At 41.1% G+C, this 17262-nt stretch overlaps 1 protein-coding gene across 1 annotated transcript in view; it reads right to left on the bottom strand.

Annotated features, from left to right (window-relative positions):
- dnah9 (dynein, axonemal, heavy chain 9) overlaps positions 1 to 17262 on the bottom strand; it is a 151646-nt gene that overhangs the window by 82100 nt on the left and 52284 nt on the right. The window contains exons 35-46 of the mRNA XM_030401440.1: positions 17080 to 17237; positions 15148 to 15286; positions 13535 to 13822; positions 9712 to 9922; positions 9487 to 9614; positions 9025 to 9133; positions 7254 to 7401; positions 6549 to 6723; positions 5514 to 5687; positions 4341 to 4548; positions 1722 to 1887; positions 935 to 1037 (exon numbers count right to left, since the gene is read on the bottom strand). Coding sequence (XP_030257300.1) covers positions 935 to 1037; positions 1722 to 1887; positions 4341 to 4548; positions 5514 to 5687; positions 6549 to 6723; positions 7254 to 7401; positions 9025 to 9133; positions 9487 to 9614; positions 9712 to 9922; positions 13535 to 13822; positions 15148 to 15286; positions 17080 to 17237 — 2007 coding nt within the window. The remainder of the gene's footprint in view (positions 1 to 934; positions 1038 to 1721; positions 1888 to 4340; positions 4549 to 5513; positions 5688 to 6548; positions 6724 to 7253; positions 7402 to 9024; positions 9134 to 9486; positions 9615 to 9711; positions 9923 to 13534; positions 13823 to 15147; positions 15287 to 17079; positions 17238 to 17262) is intronic.

The following is a 17262-nucleotide window of genomic DNA, read 5'->3' as shown; positions in this document are numbered from 1 at the left end:
AGCCAGCTGATGTAACTATGTGCACTTGAATGTTACTGATGTTACCCATGTTAAACTTTGTTGTTGTTGTGGCGTTTGTTATACATATTTATCGAAAAACGTGACATTCATTCTGTGTATTCACTTAGACACGGGTCTGAACCCTGAATGAACAAATGAACAGTTATTCTTGTCTCCGACTTTCACCATTGTGTTTTTCTTGTTCCCTTAAGTTTTGATACATCAAATCAGTTCAGTCCGATATTACACATTAACAAAGGAATGATCAAGTAAATAATATGCCACCTCCCTCTGGGAAACCAGTGTGATTTCGAACAAATCTGAAACATAGACACGTAGTCATTTACTTTTCGTTAAAGTTCCATCTAAATCCAATCAACTCTGCATAATTGGCCACACCAGAATGAAATAGGACAAATGAGCAAACAAGCATGAATACAGACAAGCAATGTAGCAATCCAAAGTTTTTCTCTAATACTACAAATGAATATAAAGCAGCATGTAATGGGATCTGCTTTAAAGGGTAATGTCACCAATTTTACAAGATAAAGTGTACTTATAAATGTTGGGGAATTCTACTGCATATGTGAACAAAGTAGTAAAAAGACTTTTGTGGCATGCAGCTTTCTCTGGAGCTACACAAGGCTCTATTCTACTTTCTTCACATATGCAGGAGTACTCCGCAACACCTGTAAACACACTTTAATGTGTAAAGTTAGCAGAATAAGCCTTTAATAACAGGATGCAAAAATTAAGAGAAGATGATGTTAACATGATAACATGTGCAAGAGGAATCAGTGCACATGTAAGGTCAGCAGTGTGTTGCGTAACGAGTGGAACACAATGTGCTGTGAGGACATGCTGTGTTGTAATTGTGTGTGTGTGTGTGTGTGTGTGTGTGTGTGTGTGTGCGTGCGTGCGCGTGTGAGTTTACCTGCAGTCGTGGGTTGATGGTGAAGCTGCCAGCTGTGGGGTTCATGCAGGACACGTATTGAACACTGTGTATTTCCTTCAGAAGCAGCTTATTACGGTCGTACCTGGGAGCGCACACACACATATGCACACACACAAACAAGCATGCAGAAAAAAATAAATCATTATTTAACAGCCTTGCATGCACACACGCCTGCTCACACGCACAGGACTCTGCTGATATGGATGCCTCAGCTCCTACTTAAGCTGGCGTGGCTCGGCGGCGTCCTCCTTCCTCTCAATTTCATACCTGAAATCCTCCCAGCATATCTCTAATGGGCTGACCGTGTCTAAGCCAGTCAGCCTGTGTCTGACGCAGTGGAACCATGTTCAGAATGGCCTCACTGTGTCAGAGAGATGAGCAACAAAATCCTTTTAAGGGGAATCATACAACCCGGCGCTCACATTTGACTTTTGACACTTAGAAGTTGTAGCATATTGATAGTGAGGCGGGGACCTGTCTGAATACTAAGAGGGAGGTGTTCTCTGCAGAAAAGGCTGCTCATTTGAATTATTACACTTATCAGCTGCTGGCACTCTATTATCTGAATGATCCTTTTCTATGTTAATACATGTAGGAATTCTCTGAAACTGTCCATCATTAAACCAATTAAAGTGAGGGACAGTTCAACAACGTGATATTTCCTGGAAATCATCTAGAAAGAAGAACACTCAACTTTAAACAGCACAGGCGTGCGCCCGTGTTTGCTCGTACACATTACATAGCTGCATGTAAATGACTGTCTTACCAGTGGTTGTAGTCCATGTGTTGGCGTATGAGTGTATGAGGTTGCACTGTGCCGTACGCATCCACCTCGGGCATATTCATGTCATCGATGAAGTAGATCAGTCTTCTGCTTCCTGGAGGTCCATAGTTACGCCCGGCTTTCTTCTCCAAGGGCTTTTCCAACACCGCTGTGTTGAAGAGAGCAGAGAGCAGAAATGTAGAAAAAGAAAGAATGAAGTGTAAAAGTGTAATTCAATAGCAATATTGATCAAGTAGTTTAGAGTTGGAGTGTTATGGGTCAGTGGGAAGACATTTGATTCAACTGGGTCAGGACCCATTAAATGGGGCGTGAGATGAAAAAAAGGAAAGAGAAACAAAAATTGGTTCATTTTTTCTTCTTTCTTGTATTTGCTTTTTTTTTTTTTTTTACTTTGAAATACTGTGTAGTTTTACCTTCACCCTCACAGCTAAGAAGCAAAGCAAAGCAAAGAAGGCAACTGTTCACCGGTAACGGTGAAATTCTAACCATAGAGCCCACATGAAGCCAAAGTGCTTTCATGGACTTATCAAAAGCAGCATTTACACACTCTGGTACAATTGATGGCTGTTTGCACCTTCAAAGACTGTGTGTGTGTGTGTGTGTGTGTGTGTGTGTATGTGTGTGTGTGTGCTGTGTGTGGATGGATCATGACTCAGACAGGAAATACATGTCATGATCTTTCAGAGATGGAGACTCAAACATTGAATGTATAATGCAGTGTAATATCTGAATAGTGTCCACTACAACAAAGACATGAAACACATGCACACAAGTGTCTGTGATCATCATTTCCTGTGATCACAATTACATATCCAAGCATATGTTCATAAATAGAGGGCCAATTTTTGTATCTCATGTCTATGAGTTAATTGTAGAGCTGCAGTCAGGCAACATTGTTAAGGTATCTTATGTATTACTATGTGGAAAAAGGCTACATCTGACTGTACTTTAACAACACCTTTGAGTTACTTCAGAAGTTGCTTACTTTGAAAAGACAGGTGGAGTATCTACCTCCAGTAGTTGAGTGTTAAACAGCCTGCTGAATGAACTCAACCCAAGTCTCCTGTCTCTGCTTTTCAAACCAGGTGAGTAATGTGTGTTATCTGACTACAAAACATTTCAAAGGTCTTTGTTAATGGTTTGTGCAATATTATTTAAATGCTGCTCAGGTCAGGTGATGTCATATCAAACTGTAGTTGTAGTGGTATGTTGCTAATGTTAATGTTGTGCTGGTGTTTATGCCTCAGTGGATTTAATTCATAATGCAGATTAAGACTATGATGTAACAGTAGATTTGTACATTCATAAGACTTTATGAGGGCAACACAAGAAATCTTATTAGAACTGTGGAATTCTAAATCACTGATCTTTGCTCCATCTCAGCCTTTCTGTCCATCAACTCCTGTTCAGGAAATTATTTTCAAAATACATACATGTCAAACTGTTGGTCATGTTTTTGGTATCCGCCATGAAAAGCAGGTAATTGTCGATTATCTGTATTGGCTGAAAAAAAATCCTTATTAGCCATGCCTAACTATTGTAGCTTTCTTATTTATCCACAGCCAACAAGCACAGTTGAAAGTTGTCTTTTTTTTAACTTCTTTTAGCTAATTTGAAGTTGAGCAATGCTTATCTAAATAGTCCAACGTCACAAGTTTGTCTGAGAGGGCTTTACAGCAAGTCTGATTCCAGACCACTGAGTTGCAATATCAATATCTCTGACATTCAAATTAAATTCTCTCAAGAGGACAAAGTGTCAACTAATTAAAGATTTTTTGGGATGGATAGAAGGTCAGCTTCCAATATTAGCAGGTACATCCAAGAAAAAAAGCATCTGACAAATGGCCTTAAAAACAAGGATGAGCCTGATTCTGCTCATTATAAGTCACTTTACAGAAATAACTCTTAAACTGGTATAGTCCTGTGATCTCACTTGCTAACCATCACAATGTTCCTGGAATATTCTTGTTGTTGCCCTCTCCTGGTTTCTTATGTATTTCTCAAAGGTTCTGCCAAATGTTGGATTTGTGCAAGTTTATGCTAGAAGGGCCAATCAGATGTCTCCTGCACGTGTACTTGATATTTTGTTAATTTCATTTTTTGAAAGTCACCAGAATGCAAAAAACAAAGTCTCTTAAACTCCTATTTCTTCTGGTGGAGGCCCCCCAGACTCCCACTGTGGTTTTGAAGTCCTCCCTATTTTTGAGGACTAAAGCTTGGTAGTGATCAATGTGAAAATCAGCTGCTCTCAGAGATTTTACCTGTTTATTTTGGCCACTTTACAGTAAGTACGGCACATATCACCGGAGCTGAGTGTCAGTGTGGAGTGGACAGAATCACTGGTTTAAGTCTCAGACTGTAAACAGTGCGTTTAACTGAGAGGCGTTCCAGTATGGACAATAAAGGACTTGTGTATAATGGTTTCTATATTGAAGCACATTACTGCAGCCTGAGCAGAAAGCACCCCTATGGTTGCCATGGTTACATGTAACATAATATGAAGCACTCAACACTGATTTCAATCAAAAGTAGATATTTAACATTTTAAAAAGGTGAACATATAGAGCATGATATCTCTGCTTACAGACGTATGGTTCCTACCTTGCAGCATAGCAGATGTGGTGTAGTAATTAAACGGGACATTTTTAATCATGTATTTCTCTGCGTCCAGTGATCCCAATTTGTCCCCAACCAGGACAGACTTTCCTGTCCCGGCGTTCCCGACCAGCATGACTGGCCGACGGTGTTCCAGGAGGCGGTCCATGAAGTAACGCACTCGAATGGTCTCTGTAGTGTGGACCAGACACGCCTGCACATGGCAAACAAACGTACAAACAGTGTGTATACATATACATATACATGTACATATAATGTCTGTTGGAAGTATCTCATCTATTTAATTGTAAGCTTTCAATGTACTAAAGGGTTATAGGGCTGTAATTAATGATTATTTTGATTATCAATCAGTACGTCAAAATGTTTTTTTCTAATGAGCAATTAATCATGCTGGAAAAATGTTCCAAGATCTGACAGTGACTTTTCAAAGATATTCATCTCACAAAGACAGAAAACAGAGAAGGCAGTAAAGCCTAATTTGCTGGGAGAAAAAATGTTTCACGATTTGATGCTGATTAATGAGACTGTTTTTTTTTAAGCAAACAGTTTCTAGAAAGATCACTTAAACTTGGTAAGGCAAGGTAAGCAGATAATAACAAATTAGACTAAACTAAGAATGAAATAATCACAGATAACCTCGGCGCAAATAAACATAAAGACAAAAAGAGAGAAGCAACAACACTGAACTGGAACTGGTTAGTTACAATTAGTCCTTAGTCAGGCTGGGAAGAGAGGAGAAGTCCCGCCCCTTTCGCATTTGCGCATTTTATGCTGGTCAATGGGCAGAGACAAATAACTCATAAAAATATATTTTAAAGATAATTTTGAGTCAGTGACTGTAGATAGCTGTGTATAGCTGATGAGAATTGTCAAGTGGGGTGATAATTGTCTTGATTTGTCACTGCGGGGACATCGTATTATATACAGTAAGTAATACATTGTTATTTGAACCCAATGTATAAATAGTGATCAGTGCAACTTTAAACAGTTACTCACATCAGAATCCATGTGTGCACTTTTACGGAGCTGCTTTTCAAATCTCATTGTACTGTGTATAATGACATTAAAGGCTTTCAAGTACAGTCCAGTAGATTCTAGCTGTGTAATTTAATGAAAAAGTAGTTTGAAGCCTGAAAACTTTAAATCAACCTGTTGTACCTGCAGTGGTGTGTCTGTGTCCATCTCAAACTTGGGTACCATCTTGGACCAGGGTTCAAACTTCTTGCTCTCGGGGTCGATGTAGTAATCAAACACGGTGCCCTGGGACGGGAACTTGATGGTTTTGAACTCGGCCACCCACCACTTGCTGAACTCCACTCTGTAGTCGACCAGCTACACTCACACAGAGCACACATGCAGAGACACAGAGGGTAGGCGGGTGGTCAATACTCTAAAATGACTTCCTCTCCGCTTTTTCTCCCCATACAGTAGCTATGGATCTGTGCGTTTGATTTACTCTGGTGTGAATACAAACCATAGGACAAATAAATGGCGACAACATAGAGATACAGCCACAGCAGCTGAAGGGGAGAAAATAAAAGATGGCAGGCCTATCTATCCATCTGTCTGATTCAGACAGTGAAGTAGCCTCATCACCTGCTGGCTGGCAGGTCCGCGCCTTCCTCCCTGCCTCCCCACCCCTTGGTACCTGTCTCCTCTATTCACTCCCAACTCTCCAGTCAATAAAACCACTTAGCATTTAAATGCATCTGTGATGGGAAAATAAAGTGGAGTACATTTGTACCGAGGGGAGAGCAGTTTTATCCCATAACTTAGATGGACGCGCTTACTGTACGCCGCTAACTGGATTGCTTAGCAACTGCTCGCACGGCTCTTCTGCTGATTTAAATTCATGCAGCCCGTGTGTTGTTGAGCGGGAATGGAGTCCACTTCATTTTCAGATGCAGATCTCTCCCTTTTTCGAAAACCTGCCACTTCTTCAACTGGAAATAACTTCCAAATGACTTTTCATAAATAGAGACACAGAGTTGAGTGGAGTTGCATAAGACCCATCATCTGGGCTTGAAAGGGCCTGAGGAATACCCATAATGCAAGTGCAAAAAATTATTTCAGGGAGGAGTTATGAGGAGGAAGGAAAAAAATAATTTAGCTGTTTTAGTTGTGTCCCATTCTTTTTACTCTTGATGCAACCACTTAGTAAGCATCTCACACACCCAGAGGCCCACGCAGTACCTGGTCTTGGAACATGGCTCCCCCAAAGGCCCAGACCGCAGCAAAGACAAAGTAGAGCTCATAAAGTTCCTTGGCACAGTCAGGCGGGGTGTTTTCTGGAGTCAGCAGACACTCCAGCAAGAAGCACAGCATCTGGACCATGCTCTGTTCAGGGATGGGGATGATCTTCTTAAACCTAGGCAAAGCCACACACACACATTATATCAGCAGATGCAAGCATTTTCATTAATTTGTTAAATTATGGTTTTGCCTTATGTAATTTTGAATGAACAGATTTAATAGAAAAAATACAGTTTGTTTTGATGAAACAAAAATCAATTTTGTTTATTCCCAGAACACGGATGACAAATGAATCTATGAATATCTATGAGGCATTCTGGTTCTGTACAGTGGTGCATTTTCTGTATCTTTGGCCTGGCAATGAGGATAAATTATTCCTCCTCTCTGTCTCCCTCCTCTGCTTCCTGTTTTTGTCGTCTGCTCCAATAGCAGTGGTGATGGAGGTGTTGGAGGAGGCGAGTGGTCCTCTACAATAGAATGCAGGATGGCATCCAGTTCTTCTGAGTCAGTCCCTTGTTTGCTTCGGCCCACTTTCGCACAGTCCCTCCCCACGTTATTTCACACCCCAACATCCTGTGTCAGCTGGACATGACTGTGAGAATGTCATTATATAGTGACACAGAGCTGTTGACGAGCTGTGTTTACCTCGATCTGAGCGTGTCCAGGCAGGACGGGAGGTACTTGTCGAACAGTATGGTCAAGTTGGCTTTCTCTGATTGGACCTCCCTCCTGTCAATCCAGCTGGACACCGGGGGGTTCCAGCCGAGGTCTGCTGGGTTTATGTACAGGATACCTGGAAAGAAAAACGATGAATACAACAGACTACAGCACCTACACACATGGCTGGATTAACATGTTTCGGGTCAGAGGGCCAAGCATTTCTTGTTGGGCCCCTTTTGCCCCCCTTACACCTCCTGCCTGTGTATGTGCCATGATACCTCCATTTATAATGCATAAAGCAGACTATACAATCCAGTCTTTGCACTGATAGCAAGCCTGGCCTCAGGGTTTCTGTGCATCCGTTGGTTCAAGTCAATTTGTTAAAACAGAACTTTTTCTTTTCTACATAATTAACTGAAATAATTTTTACTTAGATAAACAAATCCCCTCATTGTGAAGCCTACAGTCATGCTAGCAGCTCTGTGAGGCAGTTCTTAGCCTTTAGCTAACAGAAAAACCGTAGGCCCTATATCTTCATAATTCTATCATACGGACATTTGGCATAATGGATATTGGGTATTGGTAAGCATTATGACCGGCCACCGCTGTCAATGTTTTTTGTGCCTCTGTGCCAATCACACCTATGATGAGTGTTAAATGATAAAATAAGGTGAATAAAATAAAAAACAAGGGACATCCTGGATCTGTTTCTTCGCTCTTCTTCATTTTTTAAATTTATTATAGAAGTATCGGATCAGGGCTCAGTATCGGCAGATACTCAAAATCAAATGATTCGGACTCGGGGCAAAAAAAACTAACCGGACATCCCTAATACAAATCTTTGTCAATGGAAGCTGGCCTTATGAAGCTCACCACTGCTATTTACCTCAAAAACAGAGCAACATTGCATTGATCTAGACTTTCTAATCACCTGATATATTTCAATTTCAACCAACCCCTAATAAAATGTCTGTTTATCTTCTCCACTAATTGCTACCAGTGTTTGGTGCTGGTCAGGTGAATTTAACAGAGGTTTCCCATTGAAAACATCTGTTGCATCCGAAAATGTTTGAGATGAGAATGAATTGTGAGATGATCAGCTGATACATATTTTTAGCAAAAAATCTTTCTCAGTGCAGCTTTAAGGTCCAAAAGGGGAACCTCTCTGTTGTGCTGGAAGCCAATCATTAGTTTACATTAGCGGACCCCATTTCTCAACTAACGTGAGCTACTGTTGCTATCTGCGGAAAGAGGGGCTGAGACAAAGCACCCAAGAACATGCATAAAGTCAAATCCTTCAGACTGTCGCGGACAATCCGAACTGAGTCAAGGAGCATGAAACAACTCCAATAAAAAGTCCACATGCTTGTATAGACAGAAAAGGTCTCATTTTTCACATCACGCTACAATCTGCTCAACACAGACAATAAAATAGTGCATCATACATATAAATTGTCACATAGAGCCACTTAAAACACAGAGCTTTTTGTCACAGAATGACAATTTTAGATAAAGCTGGACACACCTCTGTCTTCAGTGTTGCAAACAAGTGTGAACAAACCAGCAGCGAACAAATAAGCAATCAACTGACTAAAAAAAGTTGACACAGATGGACCTTTTTGGCCCCTGTGGGTCTGTGGCTGCTGAAGCAGTCTGTAACCCAGTCTTGCAGAAAAAGCTCGTTTTAAAATAAGTCAGATAAAACCACAATATTGTGAAGAAAAGAATGAGACAAAGACAGAAAAGCAATGACTACCTGCTCGTGATACAGTTGCTGGTGTAGCAGTGCGAAGGTGGCTGATTTCAAACACCAGCCTCATGGTGGGGTTCAGGGGGATTCGCTCATTACTGGCCAGAGTCAGCACCTAACAGAGGCACATTTACACACAGTGTACATAGATATGAGTAACAAAGAGTGAGTTTTGAGTTGTATGTGCCTTTTACACACTGTTAGCTTGGATCATGTCATGTTTTACTGTTCTTCACTGTTCTCAACATTACAGGCACACACTGCAACAGTCATTTATTCTCTCATCCAGAGTGCAAATAGTTTACTACTCTGTCGTGTCAGTGATGAGTCAACAACATCCTCTTATTCATATCTGAATTATCTGAATGCTGATTGACAGTAAACAGACAGTGAAAATGTGTCATTTTCATACTGAATAAAAGACTCAGTCCACACGTACACACAAAAACACACTCAACTTGCTCACACCTTGTTGTCATCCATGACTGTGTTAAGTGACTCAATCCACATTGGGTCAATGTCTCCATCCAAAACAATCCATTTCGGTCCGCTGTGGGTGACGTTGGCCAGTTCACGCATTATATTAGAGAACAGGCCTGTAGGGAAGCAGTTCACATTAGGGACATTGGACTCATTAACATTGGCCATTAACACTTTGCACTGATCAGTGTTTCTGCACAACACGATAATCACCATCTTTCCACTCTCTGGTTGCTGGGTTGATGATGCCAAAAAGCTCGTCATTGGTCACAGCCTTTGGGTTAAGGTCCGCCCACACAGGTCTGCGCTTCATGTTCTGATAGGTCCTCTGGAGTGACCTCATCACCTGACTCTTTCCAGTTCCCGCGTTCCCGATCACAAACACGGAGTGACGCACGGCCAGCAGCTCCTCCAGCTGCACCACCTGACACACAGATACACAACCAAACATTTTACATTGTGTTCTGTTTACAGCACATGAAGGACATTGGCGACATGGTATAATAACAAACAGTGACCCTTTTATAGTGGCAGGGTAGATAATGTAGCATTTCATGGGCCACTGCACTGTAGCAGCCAGTCTACTGCGTCTCAGTCTTAATGGTCTGCTTTATGGTGAATATAAAGTGATGCAGAATGACAGGGTAGTGTGATGCACTGCAGTGCAGCGGAGCAGCTTAGTACACTGTTCACAGACTACAATAAATGACAACAGTGGTTTTCTGGAAGGGCAAATATCTGCACCCTCATTATTCTGTATTTGCACACATAAAGAGCCACTCCACCTAGTGTACGCACAAAGATCAGATCACTTGTAATGGAGACAAGCAGTCCGTGGTTGTATAATGTCTTCTGATGTTTCAAGGGAGAATTAATGAAAAAGATGTGATGGCATATACAAGTAAAAATAATAAAATGGACACAAAATAAGTAATGTAAGTAACATGGGAAATGTTCTAAAACCATTTTGACCTAAGTTCTAATTCATGAAATGGCCATGTTGTTGTATTTATTTAAATGCAACTCGTCTCTCAGTAATGTGACTGGCTGTTGCCTTGCTCTAAATGAGCAGATGGTCAATCACATAACTGTCACATGAGTTTCTCAAGATTGATGGACAAAGTGACAAAATCAAGTATACTCAAAAGTCAGTGCTGATACTAGATAACACTTGGTTTATGAATGTGCTGTTGTTGGTCACTGTTTCCCCTCAATAGAGCGCAACATGAGAAGGAAGAGCTCCCCGCAGCCAAAAGAAAATGACAAGAAGCTGAGGATGATGATAAAACAGCTCAAGGAAGAAACTAAAATCTAGTTTTCTATTTGTGAAGTTTAATTAACAGTGGCACTTAAAGTGAGAGATTTTGACTAAGGTCCAACAGAAAACTGCAGCAATAAGTCCTAAAACCTTCAAATAAATGAGCATTTCTGCACTTCCCGTTCCCTCGTTCCCCTTCTCGACATAAAAAGTGTTTACATGTCATAAAAACGACAGTTGCTAACAGGTTTCTAAATGAGACTCCAGAGGTTGTCGGGGACATTAAACATAGTCATGCTAAACACAGAGACTCATCTAACTCATCTAGCAACATCTATGCACTAGTCCGTTTTTACAGGCCCACTTTAGTCACAAACTTTTCTTCCAGGTTAGCTTAAAAATATAGGTCAACCTGGCACCATTCTATGTAGCACGCAATGTATCTTTGTTTAAATGAAGTGGACTGACCGCAAAAAAACGTTATGTATGAGATATATACTGTAAAGAGCAGTGCAAAGTATAGAGTGTAGTACTAGTAGTAATAGATCCGATGTCTACACAGACCCAGCCACAGCCTGTTTACCCTGCTGCCATCTGACAACAGATACAGAAGTATCTGCTGCCATAGCACCAGACTACAGACAGGCTTCACTCCTCTGGCTGAGAGACTCCTGAACTCATCCTTAACACTCCATCATAAAAAGCCAGCTGTGACTTGATTTTTAATACATTTGTTTTGGATTAGCTGAGGGGGTCTACAACTGGAGTTTCATTATATGATTTATAGACAGAGTCATTATTAATAAGTAATCTGTTATTTGTAAAAAAAATAATATAATATTTTAGTTTTATCTGTTAACGATCTGTCTCTTTTGTTTAATTTCTTTTAAAAACAATCAGTTGGTCGCCTACTATTCAATTAACTGCCAATTGTTTTGGTAACAATTTAGTTGGTTTGAGTAATTTTTTAAGAAAAGTTAAAAACATCTGATTCCAGCTCCTTAAATGTGAATATGTTCTGGTTTCTTTCCTCCTCTATAAAAGTAAACTGTGTATCTTTGAATTGAGGACAAATTAAACATTTGAGGACGTCATCTAGGGCTTTGAGAAACACTGAAATGTATTAATTTATTTATTTATTTTTTTGTCATTTTATGGACCATACACTTAATCGATTAATCAAGTAAATAAATAACAGGATGATCTACCTGAAAATAATTGTCAGTTGCAGCCCTATTTAACTTTGTTTTATTTTAATGTCTCTAAAGTGGTTAAAAACACTTAAATGAGCGATCATCTGACAATTTAAAGAGAGGAAAGGAACTGAATTCTAACCTTGGTGATTGATGATTCAGAATATCAATTAAAAACCCACTAAACCTTGAGCTCACTTAATTTCCAAATCTTCTTCAATATGTTGTATCTACTTTGACAATAAATCATACTTCCCCAATTGTACTCTTCCAGTTCATTATGCTGTGGGGAGTGGCTGTTTTCCATCTTCAATCATTGGATCAATGTGTCAATTGAATAGTTCTGACTGAAATCTAAATAACTACAGTATTTTTCTGTTTTTTTTTTCCCCAGTACTGAATCTGAACTGCTTCTAGTCACAACTTTTGGGTCAAAAAATATTTTGGGTTTGGCGGTACCCCTTGAAAGTCAAATGAACACACTCACACTTGACTTTATGAATTTTCCTTGACTTGCTGTGTAACATTTTGTCACTTCAGGCATGTGAGGTCACACCACAGAGTGAGAAACAGAATAACAGAGAGGAGAAAAAGGGGAGAAAGAGCGATTTCCTCCCCATTTCCACTCACACATACAGATGGCAAGCTGAATCAATGCCATCGACTGGGCTCCTCGCGGCTCCTACTCACCATCCATTCAGCTGGAGCGCAGGCGGCCTAACACTCTCAAAGGCCCCGGCTGATTACTGCTTTGATGCCGGGAGGACTAATGCTAGCAAAAGCTAATGCTAAAGGTATGCAATCTCTCTCACCCTGCCTGCTCCCCCTCCTCTTTGTCTGAAATCAAAAGGTTGGTCACTCAAACAAAGACAGTAAAAGTTCAGGCTCTTGGGGTGGATGGTTGTTATTGACCGCTCCGGCATTCTCCCTCTCTCTCTCCCCCTCTCTCTCCCTCTCTCCATTTCTCTCGCTGTGTTTCTCTTCTTCTTTGTTTATTTCTGTGACTGTCTCTCACAATGTCAGGGTTAAGTGGCATGGTGCAGCACCAGCCTCCATTGATGGAGTGTTATTATGTGGTTCCCGTGTCTATTTGACCTGGGGCAGATTGCACTTATTTCCCCTGGTCCTGCGTTCATCTGTCTCTGACACATACCGCCTTCTATTGTGCATGTGTGAGTGTGTGCGTGAGTGTCTGTATGTAACATAATGACTAGAATTAGGTCAGCAGCTCAGGCACCTGAACTCTCATCGCAGCCAAACGTCTGCTTTCTGTAATATTTGCCCGATTCATCCCCATGCTGCAGACTTGTCTGACACTAATGTGTATTTCCCGGTGGAACATTATGACGGGAGGTAAATAGCTTTTGGAAGGAACTAAGATAAATCTAAATGAAAGTGCTACAACTGTAATATCTGTCTCAATTGTTCAAGATGAAACCCCCATTTGGGGACTTCGCAGAGAACTTGTTATTGAGTTTGCTTTCGTCCTCGCCTTAGCAACACTTGTGACACTTACATTTCGTGAGCAGTAATCAAAACAGAATCAAGCATGTCAGGGGGCTTCCAGAGAATCTTGTTAACGCACCTTGAGAACGAAATTGTCCTCAGCCTGTAACTTCAAGTCTAGAATGGACTCCTTCACGTGCTTCTCAAAGTCCAGGTCTCTCTTCCTGGGGACGTCCAGGGCAGGAAACAGGTCTCCGATCAGCCCCATGAACACGGGCATGTCGTCCGTCACGATCTTGGGGATGTTGAAGTCTCTCAGAGCACGCATTAGCACTTGGTCCTCCTCTCGCCCGGGGTCTCCCCTCTTCAGAGACCCGGCCACAACCAAGACTGACTTGATGGCTCGGAGGCCCCAGTCATAGTGGTCCTTTGGTGAAGACCAGTGAGACGTCAGTAAGCAGGTGAAAACACACAGGCTACTAGTCTCACAGCAGATATTGTTGGCTTCTGTGGGTCTAATAACAACCTTTATTGGATGCCAGTTACATGTCTGATAGATTTAAGATTCTTTTCATACTTCTGAAGGTGTAATGTGTAAGAATTGGTGACATATCACCAGAATAACCGTTAACTGAAGCTACAGTGTTGTTTACCATTATACCACAGGGGCTTTGGATCATGACAGGTTACGGCTGGCTGGATAACATGAAAACTAGCATGAGACATAGACACCACAATGTAGAAACTGTTGTGTTTTTACAGCCTGTTGATTTAGTTAATTTTACATATTGCATGTTTAAGGCCCAACATGGTCTGACCTTCACTTTTGTTACAAGTTACTGACTTCCCGTGCTGCAAGTCGTAACCTGAGATCCTACATATTAAACAATCACTAGCTGTTCGTAGGTTCAGACTGGTGACTTCATCTGCCATGAAACTTATTACAGCATTATTTCAGATCCCTACAGATTGTGATTGCATGTATATATATCACTGTACTCTCATCGCACGCTCTGGTGTCTGCCCACTGAAAAGGAAAAACAGCAGAGTCGTTCTGCACAAGACCGGCGGCAGAACAGAGAGTAATATTAAATCCACAATTATGAATCACTTGTTTAAATCAGTAATTCTCTGAATCAGCCCTTATGAATATAGCTTAGAGAAGCAGTCTCTTCATTATCTTTTGACTATTGGTACAAAGTTGCTAATGTTTCAAAACTTGCGATGAAACTCTGGCAAACAACTGTGAAGCAGCTAAAAAGTGTAATTAAGGTGATATTTAAAAATGTCTGAAGAACCAGGGCTTCATAAAACAGCCATAAAAAGGACATAGTGTGCTCTGACACTTAAATGGGCCTGTGGTCATGGGAAATTCATCCAGAACTGAGGGCTCATTAAATCGCTTACCTCAGTCCAGGAGCTGCACTGTAACTATTAGTCAGCACTGTGAGCGATTTTATTGCTTTATTAGAATAATTAAAATAATGGCATAACATGTAAAACAGGACTAAAAAAGGATTAATGAAAAAACTGGGATGGAATAGCATCCGAACTCCCTGCAGCTTTTTTTTATTCATATGCATGTAAGACTTCACCCAGACAGTTAAGTCAGCTCCTGAGTGGTGCCTCAGAGTCATTCTTTTATCAAAAGCCTCAAAGAAGAAATGAACATTGGGTCAGTTGTTCAGCTTTGAAGTGGAAACGGTCTGGCTTTCCTATAGTCATGAAAGATTTGAAGAAAGCACACAGCACCTGTTTGGACAACAGCTCTTTACACAGAGTGTAGAGGGTGATAAACTTCCGAGCGAGCACCCGAGCGTTGATGAAGCCCTCCGCCACCAGCATGATTTCACAGATCAGCTCGAAGTCTGGCACCACCATGGCACATGGTCTGCAGGGAAATGGACATTTGGCATTAAAGGAGAAGTTCACCCAAAATTTAAAAAATCCATCATTATCTACTCAGCTCCATGCTGATAAGAAGTTGGGTGAAGTTTCGTAGTCCACAAAACATTTCTGGAGGTTCACAGTAAAACAGTGTTGGAGCACTCTTCTGAAGAACTGCAGTAGATGGGGACTTGTTTTAAAGCAGAAGAAACAACCAAAAAAAGGCAAGCTACATACGGCTCGTTGTGTAATTCAAGTCACCAGAGGCCATCACCAGAAGAATGGTTAGCAGATAATGGATGAATCTTCACTTATGGGTAAACTCTTCCATTTAAAAGAAGCTTAGCTGTAATCACCTAACTAATGTGGATATTTCGCTGAAATTTGTGAAAGTACATGCAGCAAACAGAAGAGCAATGTAAGCAGTCACAATTAATCAAAATCCAAATAACTTCTTCAATATGTTCCCCAAGTGGTTTTAGCTATCCTCCTTAAAGGCAGTAAGTACTCAGCACTAATATTCTCTCTTTCTCACTCTCAGTAAAGATGAATAGTATTGTGTTTGAGGGGGAAAATCTCATTGAAGCATCCTTGTCCATCCTACGCATGTAGAAATCCATAGACCACATCATCATCTGTTCTCACAGAACTGCTTTACACCAATCATCTAGACCATTAAAACCACTGACAAGTAAAGTGAATAACGAGAATCATCTGGTTACAATGCAAATGTTCTGCTGGAAAACCTTGGGTCCTGGCATTTAGGCAGATGCCACTTGACACGCACCACCCACTCAAACATGTATGCAGACCAAGTGCACACCTTTATGGCAATGGCATTCCCCAATGTCAGTGATCCCCAGCAGGACAGTGGCCTCTGCCTAATTACAAAAACTGCTCACGATTGGCCTGAAACACGTGACAAACAGCTGAACACATCGACCAGGCCTCTAAATTGCCCAGATGCCAATCTAGTTGGTCTCAGACCACAGAACACCCCCAGACGTCCTGTGTCCATGCCTTGACAAGTCGGAGCCAAGTCCTATCCAAGGTTGGCCCTTCATGAACTTCATGAACATCCCATAGGTTACCAATAAGACTGGGATCTGGGAGTTCGGAGGCCTCAAGCTCTTTGTCACGTTCCTGGGCTCAGTTCTGAGCAGTTTCTGCCATGTGGCACAAAGCGTTGTCCAGTGGAGGCCTACGCCATCCAGAAGTGCTGGTGCCACAAGGGCAGGGTACCTGGTCTGCAATGGTGCTTGGGTATGTGGTGTATGTCAAGTAGCTTCTATATGAATGCCAGGACCCAAGGTTTCTCCAGAGGAACATTTCATTGTAACAGGATGATCATTTTTTTTGATTTCACCTGTCAGTAGTTTTAATGCTGTGGCTGATTGGTGGATAAAGGGTTTCTATCTATGTGATATGTGTGAACTAATCCTTTTTAATAGATTGAAACAATTTTATACACCATGGTTGGAAATTTAGATGTTAGATTGAATGATGGAATTTGGTGTTTTGGTGTTTCTGCCCAACAATATTGCCACGTCAACATTTATGCATTGGTTCAATTTTAATATCCAGCCTGTTTCTCTGTCTTCTTATCCTGTTAAGGGTATTTAAGGGTTGAACAATTTGGGTGGAAAAGATGATCTTTAGTTATATCATTACAATGTTTAAAGTTACATGACTTATTAATGGATTAAACTCAAATTAATGGAATAAATATGATCCCATATAAATAATAAGTGCAAAGAAAGCACAGCCTGCGTGACTTATGATGATCCATTGGCCCACCTGAACAGAGCCTTGAGGTTCTCTGGAAGCTCCGTCCTGCCAGCGTAGCCTGGATTCATGGTGATGAAGATTCCTACAGATGGGCAAAGATTCACCTCTTCTCCCATGAAGTTGAACCTCTGCTTCTTATCTCGTATGGCATCCTGGATGCTTTTGACCTACACGTACAGAGGTCAAAAACAC

Source organism: Sparus aurata, chromosome 20, assembly GCF_900880675.1.
Source record: "Sparus aurata chromosome 20, fSpaAur1.1, whole genome shotgun sequence".
In the NCBI taxonomy this organism is placed as follows: Eukaryota; Metazoa; Chordata; class Actinopteri; order Spariformes; family Sparidae; genus Sparus; species Sparus aurata.
This window is presented reverse-complemented; position numbering and strand designations above follow the sequence as displayed.